Genomic DNA, 24,612 nt, shown 5'->3' with positions numbered 1-24,612 from the left:
ACTGCCCCCTCCCTCCTCTCGGGGGGAGACACACACAGAGCCCGCCCCACACTGCCCCCCGCACCGCCCCTCGCTCCCCTCGGGACACACACACACACACACACACACTGCAGCCGATACACACCGCCCCCCCGCACCGACACACATCACACACACACACAGAGCCCGCCCCACACTGCCCCCCCACACCGCCCCTCCCTCCCCTCGGGACACACACACACACACACACACACACACTGCAGCCGATACACACCGCCCCCCCGCACCGACACACATCACACACACACACAGAGCCCGCCCCACACTGCCCCCCCACACCGCCCCTCCCTCCCCTCGGGACACACACACACACACACACACTGCAGCCGATACACACCGCCCCCCCGCACCGACACACATCACACACACACACACACAGCCCGCCCCACACTGCCCCCCCACACCGCCCCTCGGGACACACACACACAGCCCGCCCCACACTGCCCCCCCACACTGCCCCTCCCTCCCCTCGGGACACACACACACAGCCCGCCCCACACTGCCCCCCCACACCGCCCCTCCCTCCCCTCGGGACACACACACACAGCCCGCCCCACACTGCCCCCCCACACCGCCCCTCCCTCCTCTCGGGACACGGACACACACACACACACACACACTCTGCAGCCGATACACACCACCCCCCCCGCACCAGCCCCCCCCCGCACCGACACACATCACACACACACAGAGCCCGTCCAACACTGCCCCCTCCCTCCTCTCGGGGGGAGACACACACACAGCCCGCCCCACACTGCCCCCCCGCACCACCCCTCCCTCCCCTCGGGACACACACACACACACACACTGCAGCCGATACACACCGCCCCCCCCGCACCGACACACATCACACCCACACACAGAGCCCGTCCAACACTGCCCCCTCCCTCCCCTCGGGACACACACACACACACTGCAGCCGATACACACCGCCCCCCCCGCACCGACACACATCACACACACACACACAGAGCCCGCCCAAAACTGCCCCCTCCCTCCTCTCAGGGGGAGACACACACACAGCCCGCCCCACACTGCCCCCCCGCACCGACACACATCACATACACACACACAGAGCCCGCCCAACACTGCCCCCTCCCTCCTCTCGGGGGGAGACACACACACAGCCCGCCCCACACTGCCCCCCCGCACCGCCCCTCCCTCCCCTCGGGACACACACACACACACACACACTGCAGCCGATACACACCGCCCCCCCCCCGCACCGACACACATCACACACACACACAGAGCCCGCCCAAAACTGCCCCCTCCCTCCTCTCGGGACACACACACACACACAGCCCGCCCAACACTGCCCCCCCGCACCGCCCCTCCCTCCCCTCGGGACACACACACACACACACACACACACACTGCAGCTGATACACACCGCCCACCCCGCACCAGCCCCCCCACAGCCGAGTCCAGGAGACTCAACAGCTCCCCTCCCCACCCCACAAATGGAGTGGGACCCCCAGGGCAGGGCGCAGGGGCCCCAGGGCAGGGCGCAGGGGTTGGATGCAGGGGCAGGGGCCCAGGCCCCAGGGCAGAGCGAGGTGGGAGCACCAGGGCAGGGCGCAGGGGTGGGATGCAGGGGCCCCATGGCAGGGCGGGGTGCTGGGCGAGGTGGGAGGACCAGGGCAGGGCACAGGGGTGGGACGCGGGAGCACCAGGGCAGGGCACAGGGGTGGGATGCAGGCGCAGGGGCCCCAGGGCAGGGCGCAGGGGTGGGATGCAGGCGCAGGGGCCCCAGGGCAGGGCAAGGTGGGGGCCCCAGGACAGGGCGCAGGGGTGGGATGCAGGCCCAGGGACCCCAGGGCAGGGCGAGGTGGGGGCCCCAGGACAGGGCGCAGGGGTGGGATGCAGGCGCAGGGGCCCCAGGGTAGGGCGGGGTGCCGGGCGAGGTGGGGGCTCCAAGGCAGGCCAGTATGCAGGCACAGGCACCCCGCCCTGCCCTGGGGCCCGGTGCAGGGGTGGGGGCTCCAGAGCAGGCCGGGCACAGTGCAGGCCCCAGGCAGACACCAGCTGAGGGGCCCCTCAGCGCTTCTTGTAGAGGCAGGGTCTCAGCGCCAGGCCAGGCAGGCTCCCCCCAGCCCGGGGCTGCCCCGTCTTGGAGAAATCAAACATATAGAAAAACGGATTGTCCAGGTCCTGCAAGGGGAGAAACAGCTGATGGGAGCTAGGCCAGCCCCCGCACATCCCTCCAAGACACCTGCCCTGCCCTCTGCCCACTGGCTCCTGCCACTGCCAAACACCTCCCTGCTGCACCCCCACAGCCCATCTTATCCCTCCCCACACCTGCTCCTCACCAGCCCCCAACCTCCCCCTGCATCTACCACCCACCTCCCTGCTGCACCCCCACCACAACCTCCCCCTCCCCGGCACCTGCCACCAAAGCCCAGCCCTGCCAGTGGGCCTCCTAGCCAGACACAGGCCAAGAGCAACTCAGCGAGCTTCCCTGCCCTACCTTGTCCTAGGGGCAGGGGGCAGCAACAGCTCAGGGGCAGAGGCAGGCCCCACCTTGCCCATGGCAGCCCATGCCCCCGGGCCCCACCCTGCCCTGCTGGACCCTGGGGCAAATCCTGCTCACAGCATGTGGAGAGGGGGTAGGACTCACCTTGGAGACAATCTGAAAGCCCAGCTGAGTCACGGCACTCACAAAGGCCCGGATGTCTGCGAAGCGGCTGGCAACCTCTGCCACCTTCAGCGTGCCCCTGGGGAGATGCCAGGTGAGGGGAGAGGGCTGGTTCCTTGAGCCACTGCCCATATCCCCCACAACTCCTGCTCTGTGCAGCAATCCTCCACCCCTCTGCCAGTGCCCGTATCCCTGTGACAAAGTGGGACTGTTCTTAATGTCTCCTCTGAATACTGTAGGGGTGCCTCAGTTTCCCCTAGGCATTTCTTAAGTCTCTAGGGGGTGTAATAAGGGGGTGTGATTGTTGCAGAGTAAAGGGCCAGGGTACATAAATGGCCGACACTCTGTCTCCTGGCAACTGATGGCCTGGGCCCTTCCTCCCTGCAAGGTGAGAGCTAAAGGGTTGGAGAACAAAGGAATCAGGAGACCTCCTGGCCTGGGAAAGGGACAAAGCCCAGAGGAGGAGGGGCTGGAGGGGGAGGCAGTTTGGGGCTGGCTGGGGACGTGGAGTGAAGGGCAGATGGGGTTGTCTGGCTCACTGCCCCCCAAAATGGACCTGGCTGAGGGGTCCTGTTCTCTGCACCTACAAGCTCTGTATTAGACCATGTTCCTGTCATCTAATAAACCTCTGTTTTCCTGGCTGGCTGAGAGTCACGTCTGACTGCAGAGTTGGGGGGCAGGACCCTCTGGCTTCCCCAGGACCCCGCCTGGGCAGACTCGCTGTGGGAAGCGCACGGAGGGGCAGAGGAGGCTGAATGCTCTGAGGTCAGACCCAGGAAGGTGGAAGCCAGGTGAGCTGTGTGTCCTGGGGACAGGCTGCTCAGAGAGAGGAGACTCCCCCAGAGTCCTGCCTGGCTTTGTAGGGAGCCGTTCCAGAGCATCGCCCGGGGACTCCGTGACAATCCCCCACAGCTCCGGCTCTGTGCAGCTCCCCGCCACCCACTGCCACTGCCCATATCCCCCACAGCTACTGCTCTGTGCAGCTCCCCTCCGCCCCTTTAACCCCCCAGTTAGCAGTCCCTCTACCCCCACACCCACACTCACCCACCTTTGCGATTTCCCCACCATAGCTTCTGCTTTATCCTGCTCCCCTTTGCTCTCTGAGTGGCCACAGCCACTGTGCTGCTGGCAGACCAGATGCCCGTTGATCCCCAGATCCTAGTGTCTGCCCTGGGCACGGGCAGAGACAGAGCTGGAATTGGGGTGGCTCAGCCGTGTGTTAACATGGGAGTTGCTGGCTGCATTGTACTGTCTGTGCTGCGTGTCGGACTGTAATACGCGAGCCCGTGTGACTGTCCGAGTCTCCGTACAGGTGGGGACCAGCTGCTGCTCCATCCTAAACCCTTCCCCCACAAAGAGCAGCCCTCCGATCCCAAATGGGCTCTGGGGGATCCTACAACTGGAAACTCCCCACATCTGGGCTCAGAAAGCAGCAACAAGAGGACTCCTGCTGCTGTGAAGAGTGGACTCCTCTCAACAGCTGAGTTTGCCCCCTCTGAGCACACCACAGGAGGAGGGTAAAATTCCCAAACTAACCAAACTACCTAGCTCACTGCTGCTTGGACGGGGGCGTGGGGGGGGAGAGGCGGAGGTGGGCGCACGGGGGTGACTCGGCATGAGCAGGGATCCCCAGCTGCTTAGCCTGGGTTAGTCCTAAGGACAAAGGGAGCTTGCTGGGTACGGAGCCTGCAGTAGCTTTGGGAAACAAGGACTGCAACGCTTTCCTGTGTCTGGCTGGCTGCTCTAACCTGGGGAGTCTCTCTCCCATTGACATCTGAAGAGTCTATCCCAGGACTGGCTACATGAAACCCAAAGAGCAGCTGACCTGGGGTAGGTGATGGGCCCTTTGAGCAGAGGAGTAGCCCAACTCTGGCTGCGTGCGGGGAGCTGTGGCTGTTGGTCCTGGGAGGTTAGAGACACAAGGCCTCAAGAACTTTTATTGGACCCACTTTGGTTGGTGTGGGATACCAGCTTTGAAGCCGCACAGAGCCCTCCCCGGGGGGAGTTCCCCCAGCATCCCAGCAACACTCTGTCCCCCTTGGCACCCTGCTGTGATTCGGGAGGCCAGGCCCATCAGTCAGAGATGTGCTCTCCTGGGTTTGTGCCCTGGTGCCTCACGGCCCGCCCTCATGCTCCGGCTTTATGCCTCCACCTCTCAGCGTTGTGCTGCCACACAGCCCCCCCAGGGCCTCCCAGGTTATCCCAGGCCCCCGTTACCCTGGCCTCAGCACCCGGTTGGCCTCTTCCAGGATCTCCCGCAGATTGGTGCCCATCAACGCCAGGCAGAACACGGTGACATCCACAGACTCGTCCGCCAGCGGCACCTGCAAGGCCAGCCAGCAGCGTGAGCCCCGGGGGGGAATGTGACAGAGGGAGACCCTCCCCCCCCCCACGCATACCTGTACCTGCTCCCTGCAGGCCCACGCCCAACCTCAGCCCCCCGCCTGGTAACCCCCCCCCGCCCTGCCTCCCCTACCTTGGCCATGTCACACACAGTGACACATGGGCTCAGTGCCACCAGGTCGAACGAGTGAACCTTGTTCCTGACACTGGTCGCAATCTTGCAGTCGCCGCATCCAAAATCTGCCACCACCAGCGAGGCCGGCCTGAGGGGGAAGCAGAGAGTCAGTGCCAGGCCACGGACGCCCCTGCCCTGGCCACAGGGTCCCCACCAGGGCTCAGCCATGCCCGACCCCTGCGCAGGGCTGAGGTCCCCCTGCAGCACCCACCCGGCCCCTGCACTCACCGACCCCGCAGGTACTGGATAATGCGGTGAACCGGATTCTCAGGCCAGCGCCCCACCTGCCGGGCAAAGCCGCGGTGATAGATGGCGAAGGCAGCAGGGTCGCGCTGGAAGAGCTGGGCTGCCTCCTGGCTGCTGGACGTGTAGAGCTGCTGGTTGATGTAGCGGAAACGGGCTGACTGGAGCCGCTCCTCCATCCGGGCCCGCAGCACCCCCGAGGGCTCAGACGGGGGCAGTGCCGAGGTCCCCTGCCCCACATCCTGCCCCGCGCCCAGGCCCTGCCCCACATCCTGCCCCGCACCCGCTTTGAACTTGTTCTTCTGTCGCCTTTTATTCTTCTGTTTGTTCCTCCACTGCTTCCTGGTCAGCAAAGGAACCGGCCGGCCAGCGGCTGCGCCCAGCTCCCGGCTCGGCTGCTCTTTGCGGGGTGCACGCGCGCTGTCCCCGGGGGCCTCTGCTGCAGAATCTAGGGGAAGAGACAGGGCAGGTTGACGCTTAACTGCTGCATTGGCCCAGCGGCCCCCACACCACTGAGCTCTGGCGAGGACGCTCCGAAGCCGACAGGAGAGTTGGCGCACGCGGCCGGCAGTGCTGCCTACACAGGTCCCACTCCCCGAGGGACGTAGCAACACCGGGATGGGCCTGGGAAGCCTGGCTTCAGGGTGAGGCACCCGCTCAGGGCGCACAGCTCAAGGGATTCAGGGTACAGCCCATCCAGCCCCTCTGCTACAGGGCTTGCTTGCTCCACGCAGCCCTCCCCACAAAGCCCAGGCCCAGCGCCAGCTGCTCCCAGCCGGACCCCCCAGCTCGGTCCCACCTCCTGAGAAGTGGCCCCAGGCGGGTGCATCTCCCTGCAGGAAGATCCCGAGACTCGACTTGGCTCCCCCCACTCTGGAGTCCCCCTAGGAGGGGGAGCTCTACAGGTCCGCTCCATACCTTTCCTCCGTCTCCTGCCAGCGGGGCCTGGCTCCGGTCCTGGGTGGGGAGCGCCGCAGGCGCTTGGAGCCCCTGGGGCGACACCGGGGGAGGAGGCAGCTCTGGGTTTCAGGCCCTGTCTCTGTTTCCTGGGCTGTTTCCTCCCTGCCCGGCCCGCAGAGTCAGACTCAGATTCGCTGTCCCCAGACAGGGGCCCAGGGCTCTGAGGAGGGTCCGTGCAGCTCGAGGCCTCTAGGCGCTGCAGGGTCGCGAGGAGCCGTCTGCGCTGCTTCTGCAAGGAGCCTCTAGGAGCCTGGAGACAGCAGGGGCATCAGTGCTGTCCCCAGAGCTAAGGGGGCCTAGGGGGTCTGCGCTGCTCCCACCCCACCTGAGGCAAAAGACATCCCTCTAGCCCGCCCACAGAGCTTACCCCCTCCTCAGCTCCTGCCCCCCATCCTGATCCGAGCCACCCGCCAGATGAGTCCACATCTCTGGAAAGATGGGGCGGGGGGGCTCACCAGGATGCAGTGCTGGGCAGGGCGGTGCCGAGGGCACAGGAGAGCCTGGCTGAGAGCCTCCCCGCCATCCTCCTTGTTCCACCCCCCTTCGTCAAACATGGTGCGGCTGCCAGGAACCCGGCTGTCTCCCAAGGCGGCTCCCACTGGCCTAGAACAGAAGAACAGTGGTGAGGCTTCCAAGCCGTGTTTCCCTGGAGAGTCAGGGCCAATGGCTCCCGTATTTCCCCTGGGCGCCCCAGCAGCTCCCAGCCGCTGCGTTTCGTGGGCAAGACCCACATCTCCCCCTCCTGCGCAGGCTGCCCAGTCCCTGCGATTCCCAGTGACAGGGTGCTGGGCACAGAGTGACTGTCGGCAGCGAGGGGAGACCCCAGCTCTTTCTTTCGTAGGTCACCGCATGACACTCCAAGAATCTACGTGCTCTGGCAGGAGCCGCCCTTCACCCCCCGCCAAGGGTCTCCTCTGTGGTCACAAATTCAGGCTGGCTTCGGCTCAGAACAGCCACTCAGCCTATAGGCCTCAGGAGCCCAGGCCTTCAACTGTACCCAAAGGATCGGGGCCCTCTCTGGACCAGAACCAGCCCATCGGGCAGATCAGGAAAAAGGCTGGAGCCCGTTTAAAACAAGGCAATTTATTCACAAACTCTTTGTCTGTCAGTCAGTGAAGAACCCAGTTTAAACTACACCCTGGACACAAACTGGATTTGGAGTTGGCTTCAAAGGGCTGATAACGAGGTCGCTCAGCGCTGTGAAAAATCCACTCCCCAGAGCAAGCTGACAGCGCCCTGGGGACGGGATTCACCACAGCCAGGGGAGAACTCCTCCCTGCCTGCACTGGAGCTGCACCACCCGCACTGCAAGTGTTGGCATATGCACAAACACAGCCACATTTTAAAAACAATGGACCCCAAAGGGGGTAAAGCTATTTATTAAGCTTTCTCCAGGATATTGCACCAACATCTGACACAAACATCTGACACAATCCCCCGAAATCCTCACACCCTGGAACCAGGGAGCATTACATTGGTTCCCTCACTCCCAACCTGCAGCCCCTGCCAGCCCAGCCCTGCCGGTGCCCCGCCCTCCCGACCCGCAGCCCCCCAGCCCTGCCGGTGCCCCTCCCTCCCGACCCGCAGCCCCCCAGCCCTGCCGGTGCCCCGCCCTCCCGACCCGCAGCCCCCCAGCCCTGGGCCCGCCCCCCCAGCCCTGCCGGTGCCCCTCCCTCCCGACCCGCAGCCCCCCAGCCCTGCCGGTGCCCCGCCCTCCCGACCCGCAGCCCCCCAGCCCTGGGCCCGCCCCCCCAGCCCTGCCGGTGCCCCTCCCTCCCGACCTGCAGCCCCCCAGCCCTGGGCCCGCCCCCCCAGCCCTGCCGGTGCCCCTCCCTCCCGACCCGCAGCCCCCCAGCCCTGCCGGTGCCCCGCCCTCCCGACCCGCAGCCCCCCAGCCCTGGGCCCGCCCCCCCCAGCTCTGCCGGTGCCCCTCCCTCCCGACCCGCAGCCCCCCAGCCCTGCCAGTGCCCCTCCCTCCCGACCCGCAGCCCCCCAGCCCTGCCGGTGCCCCTCCCTCCCGACCCGCAGCCCCCCAGCCCTGCCGGTGCCCCTCCCTCCCGACCCGCAGCCCCCCAGCCCTGGGCCCGCCCCCCCCAGCTCTGCCGGTGCCCCTCCCTCCCGACCCGCAGCCCCCCAGCCCTGCCGGTGCCCCGCCCTCCCGACCCGCAGCCCCCCAGCCCTGGGCCCGCCCCCCCAGCTCTGCCGGTGCCCCTCCCTCCCGACCCGCAGCCCCCCCCGGCTCCCGACCTGCTCCGAGTGACCCTCACGTGGCCGCTCTCGGCGGCTCCCACAGCCGGGCACCATAGAGCCGTGGAAACACGCAGCTAGAGCGGCCCCCGCAGGCAGAAGGCCGGAAGTCCTGAGCTGGGGGCGGGACGGAGCCAGCTCCTCCCCGCTGGGCAGGGAGGGGTTTTGTAGGGGGCGGGACCTGGGGCCGGGGAGGGGCCGGCGGGGGCGGGGGCGGGGCGGGGAGGGGCCGGCGGGGGGGCGGGATCGGGACCTGGGGCCGGGGAGGAGCCGGCGGGGGGGCGGGACCTGGGGCTGGGGAGGGGCCGACGGGGGGGCGGGATTGGGGCCGGGGAGAGGACGGGACCTGGGGCCGGGGAGGGGCCGGCGGGGGGCGGGACCTGGGGCTGGGGAGGGGCCGACGGGGGGGCGGGATTGGGGCCGGGGAGAGGACGGGACCTGGGGCCGGGGAGGGGCCGGCGGGGGGCGGGACCTGGGGCTGGGGAGGGGCCGGCGGGGGGCGGGATCGGGGCCGACCCCTTGCGGTCTCTCCCTGCAAATCCCAGAGCCGCCGCCAGGGGCCGCTGCGCTCGGGCCGCTTCCGCGGGCGGGGCCGGGTCCCGTCGCTTCCCCGAGTCGGACTCGGAGCCGCCCGGAGCGCAGTGGCCGGGAGCGGGGCGGGGGTATGTTGGAGGGGGTCTGTGGGGCCGGGCGAGTAGCGGGGGGTGTATCCGTGGGGCCGGGCGAGTAGCGGCGGGGGGGGGTGTATCCGTAGGGCCGGGCGAGTAGCGGCGGGGGGGGGGGGGTATCCGTGGGGCCGGGCGAGTAGCGGCGGGGGGGGGGGGGGTGTATCCGTGGGGCCGGGCGAGTAGCGGCGGGGGGGGGGTGTATCCGTGGGGCCGGGCGAGTAGCGGCGGGGGGGGGGTGTATCCGTGGGGCCGGGCGAGTAGCGGCGGGGGGGGGGGTGTATCCGTGGGGCCGGGCGAGTAGCGGCGGGGGGGGGGGTGTATCCGTGGGGCCGGGCGAGTAGCGGCGGGGGGGGGGGGGGTGTATCCGTGGGGCCGGGCGAGTAGCGGCGGGGGGGGGTGTATCCGTGGGGCCGGGCGAGTAGCGGCGGGGGGGGGGTGTATCTGTGGGGCCGGGCGAGTAGCGGCGGGGGGGGGGGTGTATCTGTGGGGCCGGGCGAGTAGCGGCGGGGGGGAGGGTGTATCTGTGGGGCCGAGCGAGTAGGGGCGGGGGGGGGGTGTATCCGTGGGCTGATGCTGCCCCGGGCAGGCTGGGCCATTTTGAGCTTGCGGTGGCGGCCAACGAGTCCCTGCCCCATGGATGCAGCGCCGGGAGGAGAGTGGGGGGACGGGGGCATGGGGCGAGCTGGGGGGGTCAAGGGGCGAAAGGGGGTATGGCAGGGAAGAGGGGGGCCCAGGGCAGCCTGGGGCCCTACAGTGGCGCTGGCACATGGAGAGATGGGTTGGGGGGGTTGAGATGGGGGAGTGCGGCCAAGCGGGCCCAGGGCAGAGAGGGGCGTGTGGCGGAGGGGGTCCAGGCGAGTGGGGGAGGTGCGGTGGGGGTAGGTGGCAGAGCGTGCCCGGGGGAGCTGGAGGCGTGTGGCAGAGGGGAAGTGGGGGGCGCGTGGTGGAGCAGGCCTGGGAAAGGGGGGGAGTGCGGCCAAGTGGGCCTGCGGGGGGGTGTGTGGCAGAGAGGGTGGGGGGAGCTGGAGGGGCACGCAAGAAGGGGAGCCAGCGACGCATGGTGGAGCGGAGAGCTTGGGGTGGGGGGCCCATGGCAGAGAGGGCCTAGCAGAGCAGGGGGCGCGCGGCGGAAGGCTAGTGGGGGCGCGCGGCGGAGCGGGCCTGGGAAAGTGGGGGGCGCAGCCAAGCGAGCCCAGGGGTAGCAAGTGGCAGGTGCATGGTTGAGTGGGCACAGACAGGAGAGTGGGGGGGCACATGGCTGAGCGGGGGGGTGCAGGGAGCACGGAAAGGGGTGCAGGGTGAGGTGGGGGCGCACAGACAGGAGAGTGGGGGGGCACAGGGTGAGCTGGGGGCGCATGACCAAACAGCCAGGGTCAGGGGATGAGGCACAGATGGGGCAGGCAGGCTGCAGATCAAGGGTGATGGGGCAGGGTGACTGGGTGGGGCTCCAGGCTGTTTATCACGCCCAGGGGATCAGTGACCCAGCACCCCCTGCTCCCCTCTCTCTGGTTCCTGTCCCTGTGGGGTATGTGCTCTGTGGGGATAATAAGGCCCCTGGATTCCCCTCTGTCCCTGGTGCTCCCTGTGTGTCTGCATTAGAAGCTGCCCCCAGGAGAGGAAAGCAGAGCATCTGTTAGCATTTATTGTGGGGTGCCCCCTTGCTGGGGCCAGCCCCGAGTCACCCCAGCACCGTGCTGGGCCCTGGGGCCAGCAGTGAGTGCGAGAGCAGAGTGCCGTGCCCCGCCCCACTCCCTGCACCCCATGGTTTTAGCTACGGAAGTGCTTTGCTCGCTGACCGTGTCCCTGGCAGGGCGGGGTGCCCATCTGCCCTGAAGACAAGGAGTAGCGTGGTCAAGCAGTGAAAAGCCGGGCGCCAGGACTCCTAGGTTCCCTCCCCAGCTCTGGGAGGGCACTGGGGGCTGGATGGGGATCAGGACTCCTGGGTTCTGCACTCACTGTGTCCTAGTGCCAGCCACTTGCCCTGTGGCCTTGCCAGGCCTCTTGTGGTTTTGCTGGGAAGGGGGATGGCCACCACAGCAGGAAGTGTCCCCCACACTCTCCCGCCCCCAAGGCCTCACACATCCTCCCCACCCCCCCGCAGTCCTCTGTGGCTGCGAGTGGCTGGCTCTGTGCAGAGATAAGCCTGTGGAAGGGAAGCTGCTCACAGTGGGGCTGAGCACAGCCACTCGTGACACTGGTATCAGCCAGGAACTTCCCCTCCTCCCTTGCCAGCCATCGCACAGAACCTCCCTGGTCCTGCTCCGCTGCACTGAACCAGCGTGAGGCAGAGGAGCGGGCTGCTGGGCCCCCAGCCCCTCGCTGGCAGCAACCCAAGGGAGGGAGTTGGCTCCTGGGAGAGCTCCAGTGTTCAGGATTGCACAGAGCCAGAGGATGGGCTGGGGGGGCTGGTCCTGCAGAGGTGGGAATGGGGTTGGAGCCTGCAGGATGGGCCGTGGGTCTGGCGGTGCCTGGGGCAGTGGGGGAGGAAGGGGGTCGGAGCCCAGGGGATGGGCCTGGTGGGGGGCAGCAAATGGGCTCAGAGTCCCTGCGATAGTCCGTGGGGCCCAGCCCCCATCTCTGCTGACGGGGCCCCTCTCCCTTGCAGGAGCCAGGATGGACGACATCTTCACGCAGTGCCGGGAGGGCAATGCCGTGGCCGTGCGCCTCTGGCTGGACAACACTGAGAACGACCTCAACCAGGGGTGACTGGGGCGGGCGTGGGCACCCTGCGTGGGGAGGGGGCTCAGCTGGGCTACCTGGGGCTGTAAGTGACGCAGCGGCTCGGCAGCCTGCGCCCCACCAGCAGCCTGCGGGAAGGGAGGAATTCAGCGCTCCGCCGGAGCAGGAAGTTACGACATCGCTAAGGCACGGGCTCAGCAGCACATGCCTGCAGCTGGGGCCGCAGGAGGAGCAGCTGGCTCCTGGCCCCCAGGCATGGGCAGCGCCATTTCTCTGGCCCTGGGGGGCCCTTAGGGGGCTGGGGCCCGAGGGAATCGGCTGTTCTCTTTGTGCCCAAGCCGGAGCGATGGCTCCTGGGCCAGGCAGTAGGCGCAGTGGTCTCCCCTCTTGCGTCCCTGCCTGGTAGCGTTGCTCGCCCCGGGAGCCCAGCCTGGGCCGTTTAGCGTGTAGGGAGTGAGCTGCTGGTGTTGCAAATCCTGCAGGGAAGCGTCTCGGGTCCGTCTGATCCATCCCTGCCCCCAAGCCAGCCCTACCCCATCATCAGAGCTCTGCCTGACCCTGCACGCAGGGGCTGCCCCCAAGCCGCTGCCCCCACCGCATCCATCCCACTGCCCCCAGCCTCCCTACACCCAGGGCTCAGCCCCTCAGGAGCCACTGCTGAGCTAAGTGGGGCAGGTTTTGTTCTGTCGCTCTGTCCAAGGACTCGGTCCCCTTGGAGGGAAGAGCCCAGGGCTGGCTGCCGGGGAGGTGGCATGCTGGCAGGACAGGTGCCGCAGCAGGGAGGGGCCCAGGGCTGGCATCTGGGGGGGCGCTGGCAGGACAGGTGCCGCAGCAGGGAGGGGCCCAGGGCTGGAAGCCGGGGCGGGGGGTCTGGCAGGACAGGTGCCGCAGCAGGGAGGGGCCCAGGGCTGGAAGCCGGGGCGGGGGGTCTGGCAGGACAGGTGCCGCAGCAGGGAGGGGACCAGGGCTGAGTGAAGGGGCCTGGGGCCGGACACTAGTTCTCCACATGCTCCCTCGTGCAGCTCCGCTGCTGTCTCCCCGGCCCCGCTTTGGCTTGTGTTCCGCCCCGGGAGGGTTGGGAGAGTCCCCAGCCAGGCACTGGGTCGGTCCCTCCCTGGCAGATGCCAGCCCCAGGGGCTCCTGAGGGGCTGTGGCGGGTTGGGCAGGGAGCTGCATACCCTGAGTCTGGCCTCTGGAGTAGTTCTGTCCCCCATGCTCCCACCCCTTGGGCTTAGCTGTCACTGTGTTTGGAGGGAACACGGGGAGTGGGGGGCAGGGCCCTGGGGTCGGTTCTAGTCTGGGCACACGGGCGGCAGGTGTATCGGGGCAGGGCCCTGAGCAGGGGCTGGCTTAGGGTGGGGAATGGGGAGCTACAGGGGAGGTTGTGGAGTGTGAATGGGTCACCAGTGCTGTGTCCACGGGGGGCAGGCACTCTCTCAGGTAGCCGGGTGGGGGAGCTCCCGGAGCTGTGGGCAGGACAGCGTGGGGCTCCCTGGGGTTGTGGGGCTGGATTGGGTGGAGAGGGGAGCTCCTTGGGGCTGTGGGGCTGGACTGGGTGGAGGGTGGGGGGGGCTCCCTAAGGCTATGGAGCTGGACATGTTGGGGGAGGCTCCCTGGGGCTGTGGGACCAGGCTGGCTGGGGGTGGGGCTCCGGGGCTGGACTGGATGGGGAGGGGCTCCCTGGAGCTGGGTGGGGTGGAGAGGGGGAGCTCTCTGGGGCTGGACTGGTGGGGGGGCTCCCTGGGGCTGTGGGACCAGGCTGGGTGGAGGGCGCACTCCACGGGGCTGGGCTGGGCGGGGGCTGAGCCAGACAGGAGAGCTCCCCCCCCCACCAGAATGGAATCTCCTTTTAAGGTCTGGCCTCTCTCAGCCTCCCTTACTGGCAGGGGGGTGGGGGGATTCCAGGCCGACTCAGCCGGGAGCAGCTGGGACTGACACAGGGACAGGGCCGCCGGATCCCCCTGTGCGTGGGGGTCGAGAGAGGACTGGAGACAGCCCCCCCCAGACCCCTCACTTCCCACAGCCCATTGCCAGGGCTTGGGGTTCCCCAAACTCAGCCTGATTCCCCCCATACTGCCTTGTTACCCCTCCCGTCCCCCTTGATCTGTGACCCCTCCCTCTCTGGCTGCTCCCTGCCACCCAGCCCTACAGGCATGGGGCTCAGGCCAGCTGGCTCCCTGCTCCCAGCACCCATGCGTGCATGCGCCTTGGGGGTCCCTGAACCAGCCCAGGCAGGGGAGGGGCTGCTGGAGCATGGTGTTGGCCCTGTCCCCCCAGAACTCACCCCCTCCCTCCCCAGGGACGACCACGGGTTCAGCCCCCTGCACTGGGCCTGCCGTGAGGGCCGCTCCACCGTGGTGGACATGCTCATCATGCGGGGCGCCCGCATCAACGTCATGAACCGCGGCGACGACACCCCGCTGCATCTGGCAGCCAGCCACGGGCACCGGGACATTGTGCAGAAGGTACGGGGTGGTGCTGCCCCTGCTGAGTCCCACGCTGAGCCCTCCAGCCACCCCTCGGCCCTGCGTGGGGGCTTCCGCTGCCGAGCCCCCCAGCCAGCCCCCCGCCCCTATGCTGGGGCTCCGCACAGCTAGCACCTCCTATGGGGATAGTTCCCCGCCCCCACCCCGGTACCCTGCCTGCCCCTACAGCCAGTGCCCTGCCCCCTCCCTGTAGCACCCCCTACTGGGAGCATCCACTTTACACTCAGCACCTGTTTCTCCCCCCTCCCCCCAGCCAGTTCCCTGCCCTTTCCCCCAGCGTGGAGAGGCTGGAGCTGGGGTATCTAGAGGCAGGGGGGAGTGTGTCCCCGCAGTTCACCCCAGCTGAGGCTGCTGTCTCTTCCCTCCCAGCTGATCCAGTTCAAGGCAGACATCAACGCAGTAAACGAGCATGGGAACACGCCGCTGCACTACGCCTGCTTCTGGGGGCATGACCAGGTGGCCGAGGTGAGCAGGGCCCCATGGGTGGTGGCAGGGTGGCATGGGGGGACTGGGCGGGGGGGCAGAAGATAGGAGTTGGTGGGAGTGGGGGCTGGGCACTAAGTTCTCACCCTGTCCCTGCCCCCAGGACCTGGTGAGCAGCGGGGCCCTCGTCAGCATCTCCAACAAATATGGCGAGATGCCTGTGGATAAGGCCAAGGTACCACTGCGCGAACTGCTGAAAGGTAGGAGCTCCCCACCCTGGCAACCACCCATCCCGCCCTGCACCCCCACCCCTTCGTGACCCCCCCATCCTGCCCTGCACCCCCTGCCTTGGCGACCCCGCATTCCACCCTGCATGCCCACCCCCCCTTGTGACCCTCCCATCCTGCCCCTGCACCCCACCTGCCCCTGCACCCCACCTGCCCCTGCACCCCCTGCCCCTGGTGACCCCCCATCCTGCCCTGCACCCCTCACCCCTGCAACCCCCATCCTGCCCTGCACCCTCACCCCCTGGTGACCGCCCACCTTGCCCTGCACCCCCAACCTCTGCTCCAATGATCCCCACCCCCCAATCCCTTTGCCCCAACCACACCACCAAGTCACCCCCCCCCAACTATCCTGTGTCCAACCTCCCCCCTCGTTCCTGATCCTGCCACCCCCCCACCCCATCTTGCCATGCTCCCCCAGCTCTGTTGCTACCCCAGGGCTCTGTTGGATTGCTCTCCAAGAGCATGGTCCGACCTGGGAACAGTACCCAGGCTCAGGACTTTGTTCTTCCTAGCAGATGCCAGTGCATCCATTCCGAAGTTGGAAGTTTGTTGATCAAATCCCAGAGAGAACAAGAAACCAAAACAAGCCAAACTGACCTTGTGTTTGTTTTGCATAATCAAACCCTGAGTCATTTTGGAGGCAGACTATGTGAGTTTTATTTTACCAGCCACCTGTCTTTGCGGGAAAGGAAGAGGTTAATTTTACTCTGTCCTGCTGTGCGAAGGGATCCACTTCTCCTGTTTGTTAGAAACAGACCCAGCGTGGAGAAGAAAGGATAGAAAAGGTGGGGGCATACAGCTTTCGCTGGGGTTCGTGGAACACTGGGCGGCTGTTGAATGCTTTGGGATGGCAGGTTAGAAGGGCCCACTAGGATTTGTTGGGTCTAACCTATCCCAGACAGCTGGCTCCAGCCTCCTTTGGAAACCTCCAGCCAAGGAGCTTCCATGACCTCCCAAGGCATCTGTAAGACCAGTAGGACAATGGAACAGTGAGGAAGTGGCTCCTGACTACGACCCATGTAGCTCTGGACCCTGGCTCGTGCAAGGAATGTCACTCAGCTGGATCATTTCTCCTCAGGCAGGGCAGGGCTGTCTCATCTCCCTGGGCTGATGTGTGCTGTACAGTTGATTTCAGGATCCAGTGAAAAGCAAGAGAGGGGATGAGGGGCAGAAAGTAACACAAGGGTGGGAGACAGAACGGCTCTTACATGCCTCTGACAATCAGAGAGGTCCAGTGAGGGCTGGCCGGGGAGCAGGAATGAGGAGCTGAGAATTTTTTCATACCCCAGTGGAGATGGCAAAGGGCCAGCATAGTTCAGCTCATTATTTCGTCCACCAGTTAAACCCATCTCTGTGCGGCCGGACTTGACGTATGGAGCTTCTTTCCCACGTTAAGGGCACCTCACGGCCCTTGAGCCATGTCAGCTTGGCCTCTGCCTGGCCCAGCGCAGACTGGGTGCTGCTCTGGCATCTGGTTTCACAGTCTGTAGGAAAACTGCTTGACCGATTTGCTGCAGTTAGTTCCCCAGCAGGCAAAAATTACCGGCTCAATGGTCACAAGAGCCCTCAGGTTCAGTTCTGGCTGCTCCACCCCAGCCCCCTAGTGCTAAGTGTCTCCATCTCCCCAGAGCGTGCAGAGAAGCTGGGCCAGAACCTGACCAAGATCCCCTACAAGGACACCTTCTGGAAGGGCACCACCCGCACGCGGCCCCGTAAGGACCTGGGCCCTGGCTGGGACTGGGGAGGAACGTGTGGGTGTCTCCCAGGAGGCTGCTTGGGGCACCTCCAGTGGGTTTGTGTAGCGGGAGGAGGGCAAAGTCTCTCCATCAGGGAGGGAGCTCCAGGGTGGGGGAGACTGAATGTGGGCAGCTGATTCGTATTGTGGGGATCCCCCAGCTCCTCCCCCCCTCACTCTTCTTGGCACAGAGAATGGCCGGGGGAGGGATGCATGCAGGGATCCCTGGGGTGTGACAGTGTCTCCCTTTCTCATGGCAGGAAACGGGACCCTGAACAAACTGGCAGGCATAGACTTCAAGCAGCTGAGCCTGGGTCACAAACTCAACGAGAACCAGTCAGGAGAGGTGGGCGGGAGCCTCTGCGGTGGGCCCCGGGGCAGGGCGTAGGAGACTCTCCAGGCAGCCACAGCAGGGGGGCCTGGCCAGGGGGAGGGGGCCAGACCCACAGTGGGGATGCTCCCTGCGCAGGTCCCTGGTGCAGCATGGATGCTGTCGGGCCTGGGACCAGCCCTCAGCATCTCATTGCCCAGCTCCCCTCGGGGCCATGGGGTAGGAGCCCTTCCCTGCCTCCCTCAGGGGTGGGAGAGGAGACTCCATTAACGAATGGGACATGGCCGCTGCCAGTGTGGGGGTGGGGCACGTAAGTACCTACCAGTCAGGCTGTGTCCCTGCCCCCTGGCTAACCCTGACTAGCCTTAGTCCCCAACTAACCCGGTCTGCTGTCCCCTGGCTCACCCAGCCTCTGACCCCACCCTTAGTCCCCAGATAACCCCGTCCCCTGTTCCGTCCCTGCTCTCCCCCAGCTCTGCCCTGCCCTCCAGCTCCCCGCATCCCTGACTGATACCCCGGCTGACCCTGTCTCGTCTCTACCTCCCCCCATCCACCACCCTGCTCCTGTCCTGGCTCTTCCCTGGCTCTCCCCACCCTGTCTGGTCCCTGCTCTGTCCCCAGCTCCACCCCACCCCCAGCTGACTCTGTTCTGTCTCCCTGCAGCTGTGGAAGGGGCGCTGGCAGGGCAATGACATCGTTATCAAAGTGATGAAAATTCGGGACTGGACAACACGGAAAAGCCGAGACTTCAATGAGGAGCATCCCAAACTCCGGTAGGTGCTGGGGAGCCCGGGGCTGGCAGGGGCAGGGAGCCCACTGTTCTCACATTCCTCTCTCTTCCAGGATCTTCTCACACCCCAATGTTCTGCCGGTGCTGGGGGCCTGCCAGTCGCCCCCCGCCCCCCACCCCATCATCATCACGCACTGGATGCCCTACGGCTCCCTCTACAATGTCTTACACGAGGGGACGAGTGAGTGTCAGGGCAGGGAACGCGGGGAGGGGAAGTGCTAATCAAAATCGCTACTGGGGGCAGGGGGACACCTTTGGTACTAGAACTGGCCCAGAATTCACCCCTGGGGCCTGTCCTACCTGGTCCTCAGTGCTCGGGGGGGAGGGGGAGAGTCGTAGCCCATGATGCACTTGCCTTATCCAGGCCCAGCCTCTGGCGCCTCACCCTGTGTTCTACACACACACAGCACAGACATGGCCCCAGGGCCGTCCTTAGCCATACGCAAAGTATGCATCTGTGTAGGGCACCAGGAAATTTGGGGCACCACATTTCCTGGTGCCCTGCGCAGCAGCATGCTGCTCCAGCCCCTGCTCTGGCTCTTCCCCAGGGCCCCGCCCCTGCTCCGCCCCCCACTCATAACTCTGCAGTAGGGCAGGGCCTGCACTCACTGGCAGCCGGAAGTACAGCAACCCGGCCCCAGCCGCACTGCTGGTGAGTGCTGTGGGGTGGTTCCCCCCGTCCCCCAAACCAGCCCAGCCCCCTGCCCCCACGGAGTCCAGGGGCCAGCCCCCCCATGGGGGGGCTGAGTAGGACCCCAGAATAGCTAGGGATGGCCCTGCATGCCCCCCTCCCATTTGCCACCTTCCCCAGCACCAGCCTCAGTCCTGTATCCGCTGCCCCCCACCCCTCATCTGTCCCCAGTCCCGCTCCCCTCGTCCCTCTATCAGTCTCCACAAACACTGGCATCGACCCCGAGTCCCACTCCCCTAGTCCCTCCCATCCGTACCTCCGGCGGTGGCCCCGCATCCTGCTCCCCTTGTCCATCTGTCTGTCCGTCTGTCCATCGCCAGCCCCACATCCCACCCCCCAGCGCTGATGCTCAGTCTCCCTGCAGACTTTGTGGTGGATCAGATGCAAGCAGTGAAGTTTGCTCTGGACATTGCCCGGGGCATGGCCTTCCTGCACACGCTGGAGCCCCTCATCCCACGCCACAATCTCAACAGCCGCAGCATCATGGTGAGTGCAGGGGGACGGGGCTCTCGGCGCTTCGGGGGCCAGGCTGCTGGCTGACCACCTCTCTCCCCACAGATTGACGAGGACATGACGGCGCGTATCAGCATGGCTGACGTGAAGTTCTCCTTCCAGTGCCCAGGCAGGATGTATGCCCCAGCCTGGGTGGCGCCTGAGGGTGAGTGCCAAGCACCTGTGGGGGTAGCAGGGGGCTGCTATCTCCTTGTGCTGCCCCTTCCTGGGGTGCGTGCTCCCGACCCCTCCCCCCCATGCTCATCGCTCCCCCGCTGGCTCCCCTGCAGCACTGCAGAAGAAGCCCGAGGACATCAACCGGCGCTCGGCTGACATGTGGAGCTTTGCCGTGCTGCTGTGGGAGCTGGTGACGCGTGAGGTGCCCTTCGCAGACCTGTCCAACATGGAGATTGGCATGAAGGTGAGTGGGAAGGCAGGGCCCAGCCCCCCGACGTTTACTGGAAAGGCTGGGGTGTCCAACAGGCCCAGCTCCTCATGTCGCCCACGGGGAGTGGGTGGGAAGGATCCAGCAGGGGGCTGTGGCCTTGGTGCATGCCTGTCCCCAGCTCTCATCCTGCTTGCCCCCAGGTGGCCCTGGAGGGGCTGCGCCCGACCATCCCGCCTGGCATCTCCCCCCACATCTGCAAGCTGATGAAGATCTGTATGAATGAGGACCCTGCGAAACGGCCCAAATTCGACATGATCGTCCCCATTCTGGAGAAGATGCAGGAGAAATAGGGGCCAGGCCCCCTGCTGCTTGCTGCTGCCCCCTCCAAGTGCCTTCAGGAGGTGCCCCGCCCTTCCCAGCAGGCGGTGCTGGTGCTTTCCCAGACCCCGCAACCTGAGCCGGCCACAGAACCATGGTACGGATGGTGCTATCTCCCCTGGAGCTACCCTGCAAGCTTCCTGCTCCAGACACCAACCCTGAGGCTTCCAGGACCCACTGCACAGCAGCCACCTCCATCCTCCCCCACAGCTGTGGGTACAGGCTGGCCCTAAGGCCTGGCCTGAGCCAGCACCTGCTAAGGGGTGAGGGTGGCTTCTACTAGCCCCAGGGCTAGGGTCAGGCCTTGGAGCCACCCAGCACCTTATGCCTCTCCTCGCTCTCACGGGCCCAGAACAACGCCCCACCCCTCTTTATATTATATATAAATTACCCCTGTCCCAGTGGTCTCCCCCCAGGACAGGGCCTCACTTGTCTGCCTGCACCTAGTGCTGCTCTGGCTTTGTGCTTCACCTTTTTAAATCATTTCCAGCCAGGCCACACAGAAGAGCTGCCAGCATCTGAAATAAACATTTGTTATGAAAACTGGCCCTGTGTCACTCACCTAGCGACAACACTGTTCCCAAAGAGAAGCTCTAGGAGTTCTTGGGGGCAGGGCTCAGGCCTGTTAGAGAGGGGGTCAGGCTAGTGATCACAATGGGCCTGTCTGGCCTTGGCTAGGGGGGCACAAATCTTCCAGCTGTCCTCGGGGGCAGAGGGCTCTCCCTGCTGTGGCCTCCAGAGCCAGAGGTGCCCCCATGACTAGGGAAAGATCACAGGCCAGGGAGCTCAGCAGGAGTTGCCGGAGTTTTAAGGAGGAGCTGGGCTCTTGCTCCACCATGAGCCTCGAGCACTGCTTACCCTTGTGGGCCATGGGAGCACCGAGCCATGCACACAGCTCGCACAACCCTTTCCCCACTATGGGGTGGGGCCGGCCCTTCATTCCACATACCCGGCGCCAGGCATGAAGGGCTTGAGAGCAGGGCATGGGGAGCCCCCAAGTGCAGGCCCACAACAGCAGCACCATCTGTAGGATCCAGAGGTCAAGTGCACCCACCTCCCAGTCCCAGCCCAAGGCCACCCCCACTTGAACACGCCTAGTTGCTGCCCCCAAGTGTTAGACACAGAACCCAAGGGAGGGGTGGGGGGAGTTCTCCAGCCCACTACCCTCCCCCCACCAGTGTGTGGGAATGAGGTTAGCTCCCCTGCATTGACATACAGCACCTGCACAAGCAGCCCCCGCACAGGCCCAGTGAATGGCATATCCATTCCCAGAGCAGAGCCTGAGGGCTGTTCCCCTGACACCAACCCCTGCACCCTGGGCCAGGGCAGGGCATTATCACTGCCAGAGGCAGCAAACAGCCCCTCACACACAAACCACCAGCCAAAATCAACTGTTTAATAACAGACCAGAGAAGAGCTCCCGCCTTCACCCAACGAGGGGCCAGGCCCAAGGCATGGCCTGCAGGCTCAGCTCAGGCACTAGGTGAAATAGTGCGGCTTCTTCACGTTGATGCCATACTCTGCAAGCGCCGGCATCAGGTCCTCCATGGTCAGTGTGTACTTCTTATCCTGTAGGGACAGGAGGCAGGGTCAGCAAAAGCAGGGGAGCTGCTGCCAGGCGCCCTCACCTTCTCCAAGGAGAGACAAGGTTGGGGAGGGTATTGCTTTTATTGGACCACCTTCTGTTGGAGAGAGACAAGCTATCCAGCTTACACAGAGTTCAACAGCTCTTAACGGTGACCTTTACTTCCTGAGCAAAGGAAGAAACAGCACATCGTCCCCAGAGATCTCAGTGGCTAGACCCCTCTGACCACTACCTACAGCTCTGCAGCTGGACTTCAGAAAGCCTAAGGAACCACACACTCCAACAAGAAATCACCACGTGCTCCCACACACTGGAAGAAAGTCAGTCAGGAAAGTTACCTGGAAATCATGCAAGAAATCCAAACCAGCCTGATGACAGCCATTTAACATTAACTCCAAGTGTCATGGCTAAATACAAGCTTTGCTTGGTTTGGATTTCCCAGACCTGAAGAAGAGCTCTGTGGAAGCTCAACTCTCTCATCAACAGGAGCTGGTCCAATAAAAGACCTTAGCTCTCTAATATCCTTGTCTCTCTAATATCCTGGGACCAACACTGCATACTACAAAGAAGAGTTTTTCCAGGCCCTTGGCCATTCCTGGTGCCCTTTTCTGAGCCCCTCTCGTTCCGCCCTACCCTGTGAGAGACAGGGTACCAGTCCAGCAGCATCCAGAGGGGGCCACATCACAGCTTGTTTCAAAGGCATTAGAATATTCTCCATCCTATTCCTTATACAGCTAAACATGGTTTGCTTGTTTTGCCTGCAATTGTACACGAAGCGGAGATCTCCATTCCACTGCCTGCACTGACACCCAGCTCCCTTCCCTGAGCCAATACAATTTAAACCCTGTGAGGTATACTGTTCTCCAGTGGCTTTACTCTGCATTTAACCCTGCTGAATTTAATTTGGCCGCCACTGTGGGAGGGCCTTGCACCCAAGCCAGAGGAACAGCCCCCCTGGGACAGGGTCACACCCAGCCCTGCTGACTGTCCCCTCACATCCCCTTCCCAGGGCAGACCCTCACCTTACTCTTGTTGCGGGAGCTGCCGGAAGCTGTGCCCTTCATCTTGCAGTGCTGCAGGGCATCGTTGGCAATGTCTGAAATAAACTTCTGGGCAGCCAGTGAGATGAGTCGAATGCTGCAGTCAGAGAAAGCAACGGAGCAGCCTGAGACAGAACACCGAGCATGAGCAGCCAGGGCTGAGGAGTGTCTGCTGGACCCCACAACACAAAGACCTGACACAGGGGGTCTCCTACTCAGGGTGGTTGGGGATTTTCCAAATAGAACCATGCATCACTTACATGCGTGGATCGGAGGCCTCAAATCCAGCTCTGTTGAGGTAGTAGCCTGTGACAGCATCTGGGATCTGGGAAGACAGGAAAGTATTAAAGGGGACCAGCTTTTAGCTACCTCCCATCCCTTGCCCCAAACCATTCACACAGTGGCACTAACAAAGCTCAAAGAAAAGGAGTATCTGTGGCACCTTAGAGACTAACACATTTATTGGAGCACAACCTTTCGTGAGCTACAGCTCAGTTCAACTGTAGCTCACGAAAGGTTGTGCTCCAATAAATGTGTTAGTCTCTAAGGTGCCACAAGTCCTCCTTTTCTTTTTGCGAATACAGACTAACACGGCTCAAACACCCAATCTCCAGACCCAGCACTGAGAATAGAACCCAGGAGTCCTGGATCCCACCCCTCTCCCGAGCCAGGGATGGAACCCAGGAGTCCTAGCTCCCAGAGCCCCTACCGTGGGGGTATAGTCCTCCAGCTGCATCAGGAAGTCTACCAGGGGAGTGGTGGAGACGACGGGTTTGACATCTCCGTTGGCCGCGCTGGGGGGCACGTAGACCCCGTTTGCCATGGGCCCGTCGGAGGCGGCTGCAGCCACCACTGTGGAGATGGGCCCTGCGAGAGAGACAGACAGACACACGGGTCAGTGCTGGCCAGGGACAAGCAGCAACACCCCGCGCCCCTCCCCCTCGGGAGCCCCCCCCCGCCGGGCCCCTCCCGCCCGGGGATCGCCCCCTCTCACCGGGCCCCCCTCGGCACCCCGCCCCCCAGAGTCCCCCCGCCAGGCCCCTTGGCCCCCCGCGCCCCACCCCCAGAGTCCCCCCCCGCCGGGCCCCTCCCCCTCGGGAGCCCGGTCCCCGCCGGGCCCCCCTCGCCCCGCCCCCCCTCACCGGGCCCCCCTCGGCACCCCGCCCCCCAGAGTCCCCCCGCCAGGCCCCTTGGCCCCCCGCGCCCCACCCCCAGAGTCCCCCCCCGCCGGGCCCCTCCCCCTCGGGAGCCCGGTCCCCTTGGCCCCCCTCGCCCCGCCCCCCCTCACCGGGCCCCCCTCGGCACCCCGCCCCCCAGAGTCCCCCCGCCAGGCCCCTTGGCCCCCCGCGCCCCACCCCCAGAGTCCCCCCCCCGCCAGGCCCCTCCCCCTCGGGAGCCCGGTCCCCGCCGGGCCCCCCTCGCCCCGCCCCCCGCCGGGCCCCCTCTCGCCGGGCCCCCCTCGGCACCCCGCCCCCCAGAGTCCCCCCGCCAGGCCCCTTGGCCCCCCGCGCCCCACCCCCAGAGTCCCCCCCCCCGCCGGGCCCCTCCCCCTCGGGAGCCCGGTCCCCGCCCCCCGCCGGGCCCCCTCTCACCGGGCCCCCGGCCGCCGGGCCCCCCCTCGGCCCCCCGCGCCCCGCCCCCCGCCGGCACAGGAGGCCCCGGGGCCGCGCTGCCCGCGGCGGCCGGGCTGGGTTTGCTCTCGCCGGCCGGGAGCGGGGCCGGGGCGGGGGGCGCCGGGGCCGCGGGGGCGGGGTCAGGCTCCGCGCTGCCGCTCATGGCGGGGCCGGGCGGGGTTCGCGCGCCTCCCTGCCTGCGCCGCGTGCGTAGCGCTACGTGCTTTGCGCAGCGTTGCCGCCTGGCTTGGCCAAGAGAGCTGTCACACAAAGCAACTCCCTCCCTGCTGCTCTCTGATTGGAGAATGCGGGTTCCGCTCCCGCCCGCTCTCGAGCCGGGAGCAGAGCGGCGCCCGGCGGAACCATAGAGTCGCGGGGACC

General features: G+C 65.6%; 3 protein-coding genes across 11 annotated transcripts; 1 reads left to right on the top strand and 2 right to left on the bottom strand.

Annotated features, from left to right (window-relative positions):
• Window positions 1–1,434: 1,434 nt before the first annotated feature.
• RRP8 (ribosomal RNA processing 8) lies at window positions 1,435–11,330 on the bottom strand. 6 transcript variants are annotated; one of them, XM_043525918.1, is made up of 9 exons: window positions 11,270–11,330; window positions 6,854–7,001; window positions 6,357–6,648; window positions 5,424–5,886; window positions 5,154–5,283; window positions 4,895–5,001; window positions 3,726–3,847; window positions 2,660–2,869; window positions 1,435–2,193 (listed from the first exon to the last, which is right to left on the bottom strand). In XM_043525918.1, the coding sequence occupies exons 2-9, from the start codon at window positions 6,950–6,952 to the stop codon at window positions 2,162–2,164; spliced, it is 1,455 nt and encodes a 484-aa protein (XP_043381853.1). In that variant the 5' UTR covers window positions 6,953–7,001; window positions 11,270–11,330; the 3' UTR covers window positions 1,435–2,161. The 6 variants fall into 6 exon arrangements, 4 of the variants coding, with proteins under 4 accessions (XP_043381853.1, XP_037760823.1, XP_037760880.1 ...); XM_037904895.2 differs by lacking the exon at window positions 11,270–11,330 and adding an exon at window positions 8,646–8,778; XM_037904952.2 differs by lacking the exon at window positions 11,270–11,330 and adding an exon at window positions 8,660–8,761.
• On the top strand, window positions 9,138–20,536 carry ILK (integrin linked kinase). Of its 3 annotated transcripts, none has more exons than XM_037905203.2 (13): window positions 9,138–9,307; window positions 11,919–12,015; window positions 14,292–14,457; window positions 14,848–14,943; window positions 15,065–15,161; window positions 16,817–16,900; window positions 17,184–17,269; window positions 17,918–18,027; window positions 18,098–18,225; window positions 19,100–19,221; window positions 19,294–19,393; window positions 19,518–19,648; window positions 19,816–20,536. In XM_037905203.2, the coding sequence occupies exons 2-13, from the start codon at window positions 11,927–11,929 to the stop codon at window positions 19,963–19,965; spliced, it is 1,359 nt and encodes a 452-aa protein (XP_037761131.1). In that variant the 5' UTR covers window positions 9,138–9,307; window positions 11,919–11,926; the 3' UTR covers window positions 19,966–20,536. The 3 variants fall into 3 exon arrangements, with proteins under 3 accessions (XP_037761131.1, XP_043381867.1, XP_037761068.1); XM_043525932.1 differs by having other exon boundaries at window positions 9,171–9,296; XM_037905140.2 differs by lacking the exon at window positions 9,138–9,307 and adding an exon at window positions 11,533–11,732.
• Window positions 20,537–21,375: 839 nt separating this feature from the next.
• On the bottom strand, window positions 21,376–24,612 carry TAF10 (TATA-box binding protein associated factor 10). 2 transcript variants are annotated; one of them, XM_037905323.1, is made up of 5 exons: window positions 24,456–24,612; window positions 23,328–23,485; window positions 22,879–22,943; window positions 22,601–22,715; window positions 21,376–21,562 (listed from the first exon to the last, which is right to left on the bottom strand). In XM_037905323.1, the coding sequence occupies exons 1-5, from the start codon at window positions 24,595–24,597 to the stop codon at window positions 21,473–21,475; spliced, it is 570 nt and encodes a 189-aa protein (XP_037761251.1). In that variant the 5' UTR covers window positions 24,598–24,612; the 3' UTR covers window positions 21,376–21,472. The 2 variants fall into 2 exon arrangements, with proteins under 2 accessions (XP_037761251.1, XP_037761301.1); XM_037905373.2 differs by lacking the exon at window positions 24,456–24,612 and adding an exon at window positions 24,211–24,417.

The sequence above is a fragment of the Chelonia mydas genome, chromosome 1, assembly GCF_015237465.2.
Source record: "Chelonia mydas isolate rCheMyd1 chromosome 1, rCheMyd1.pri.v2, whole genome shotgun sequence".
NCBI classification, from domain to species: Eukaryota; Metazoa; Chordata; order Testudines; family Cheloniidae; genus Chelonia; species Chelonia mydas.
The sequence above is the reverse complement of the archived record's forward strand: the minus strand, read 5'-3'. Positions and strand labels throughout refer to the sequence as shown.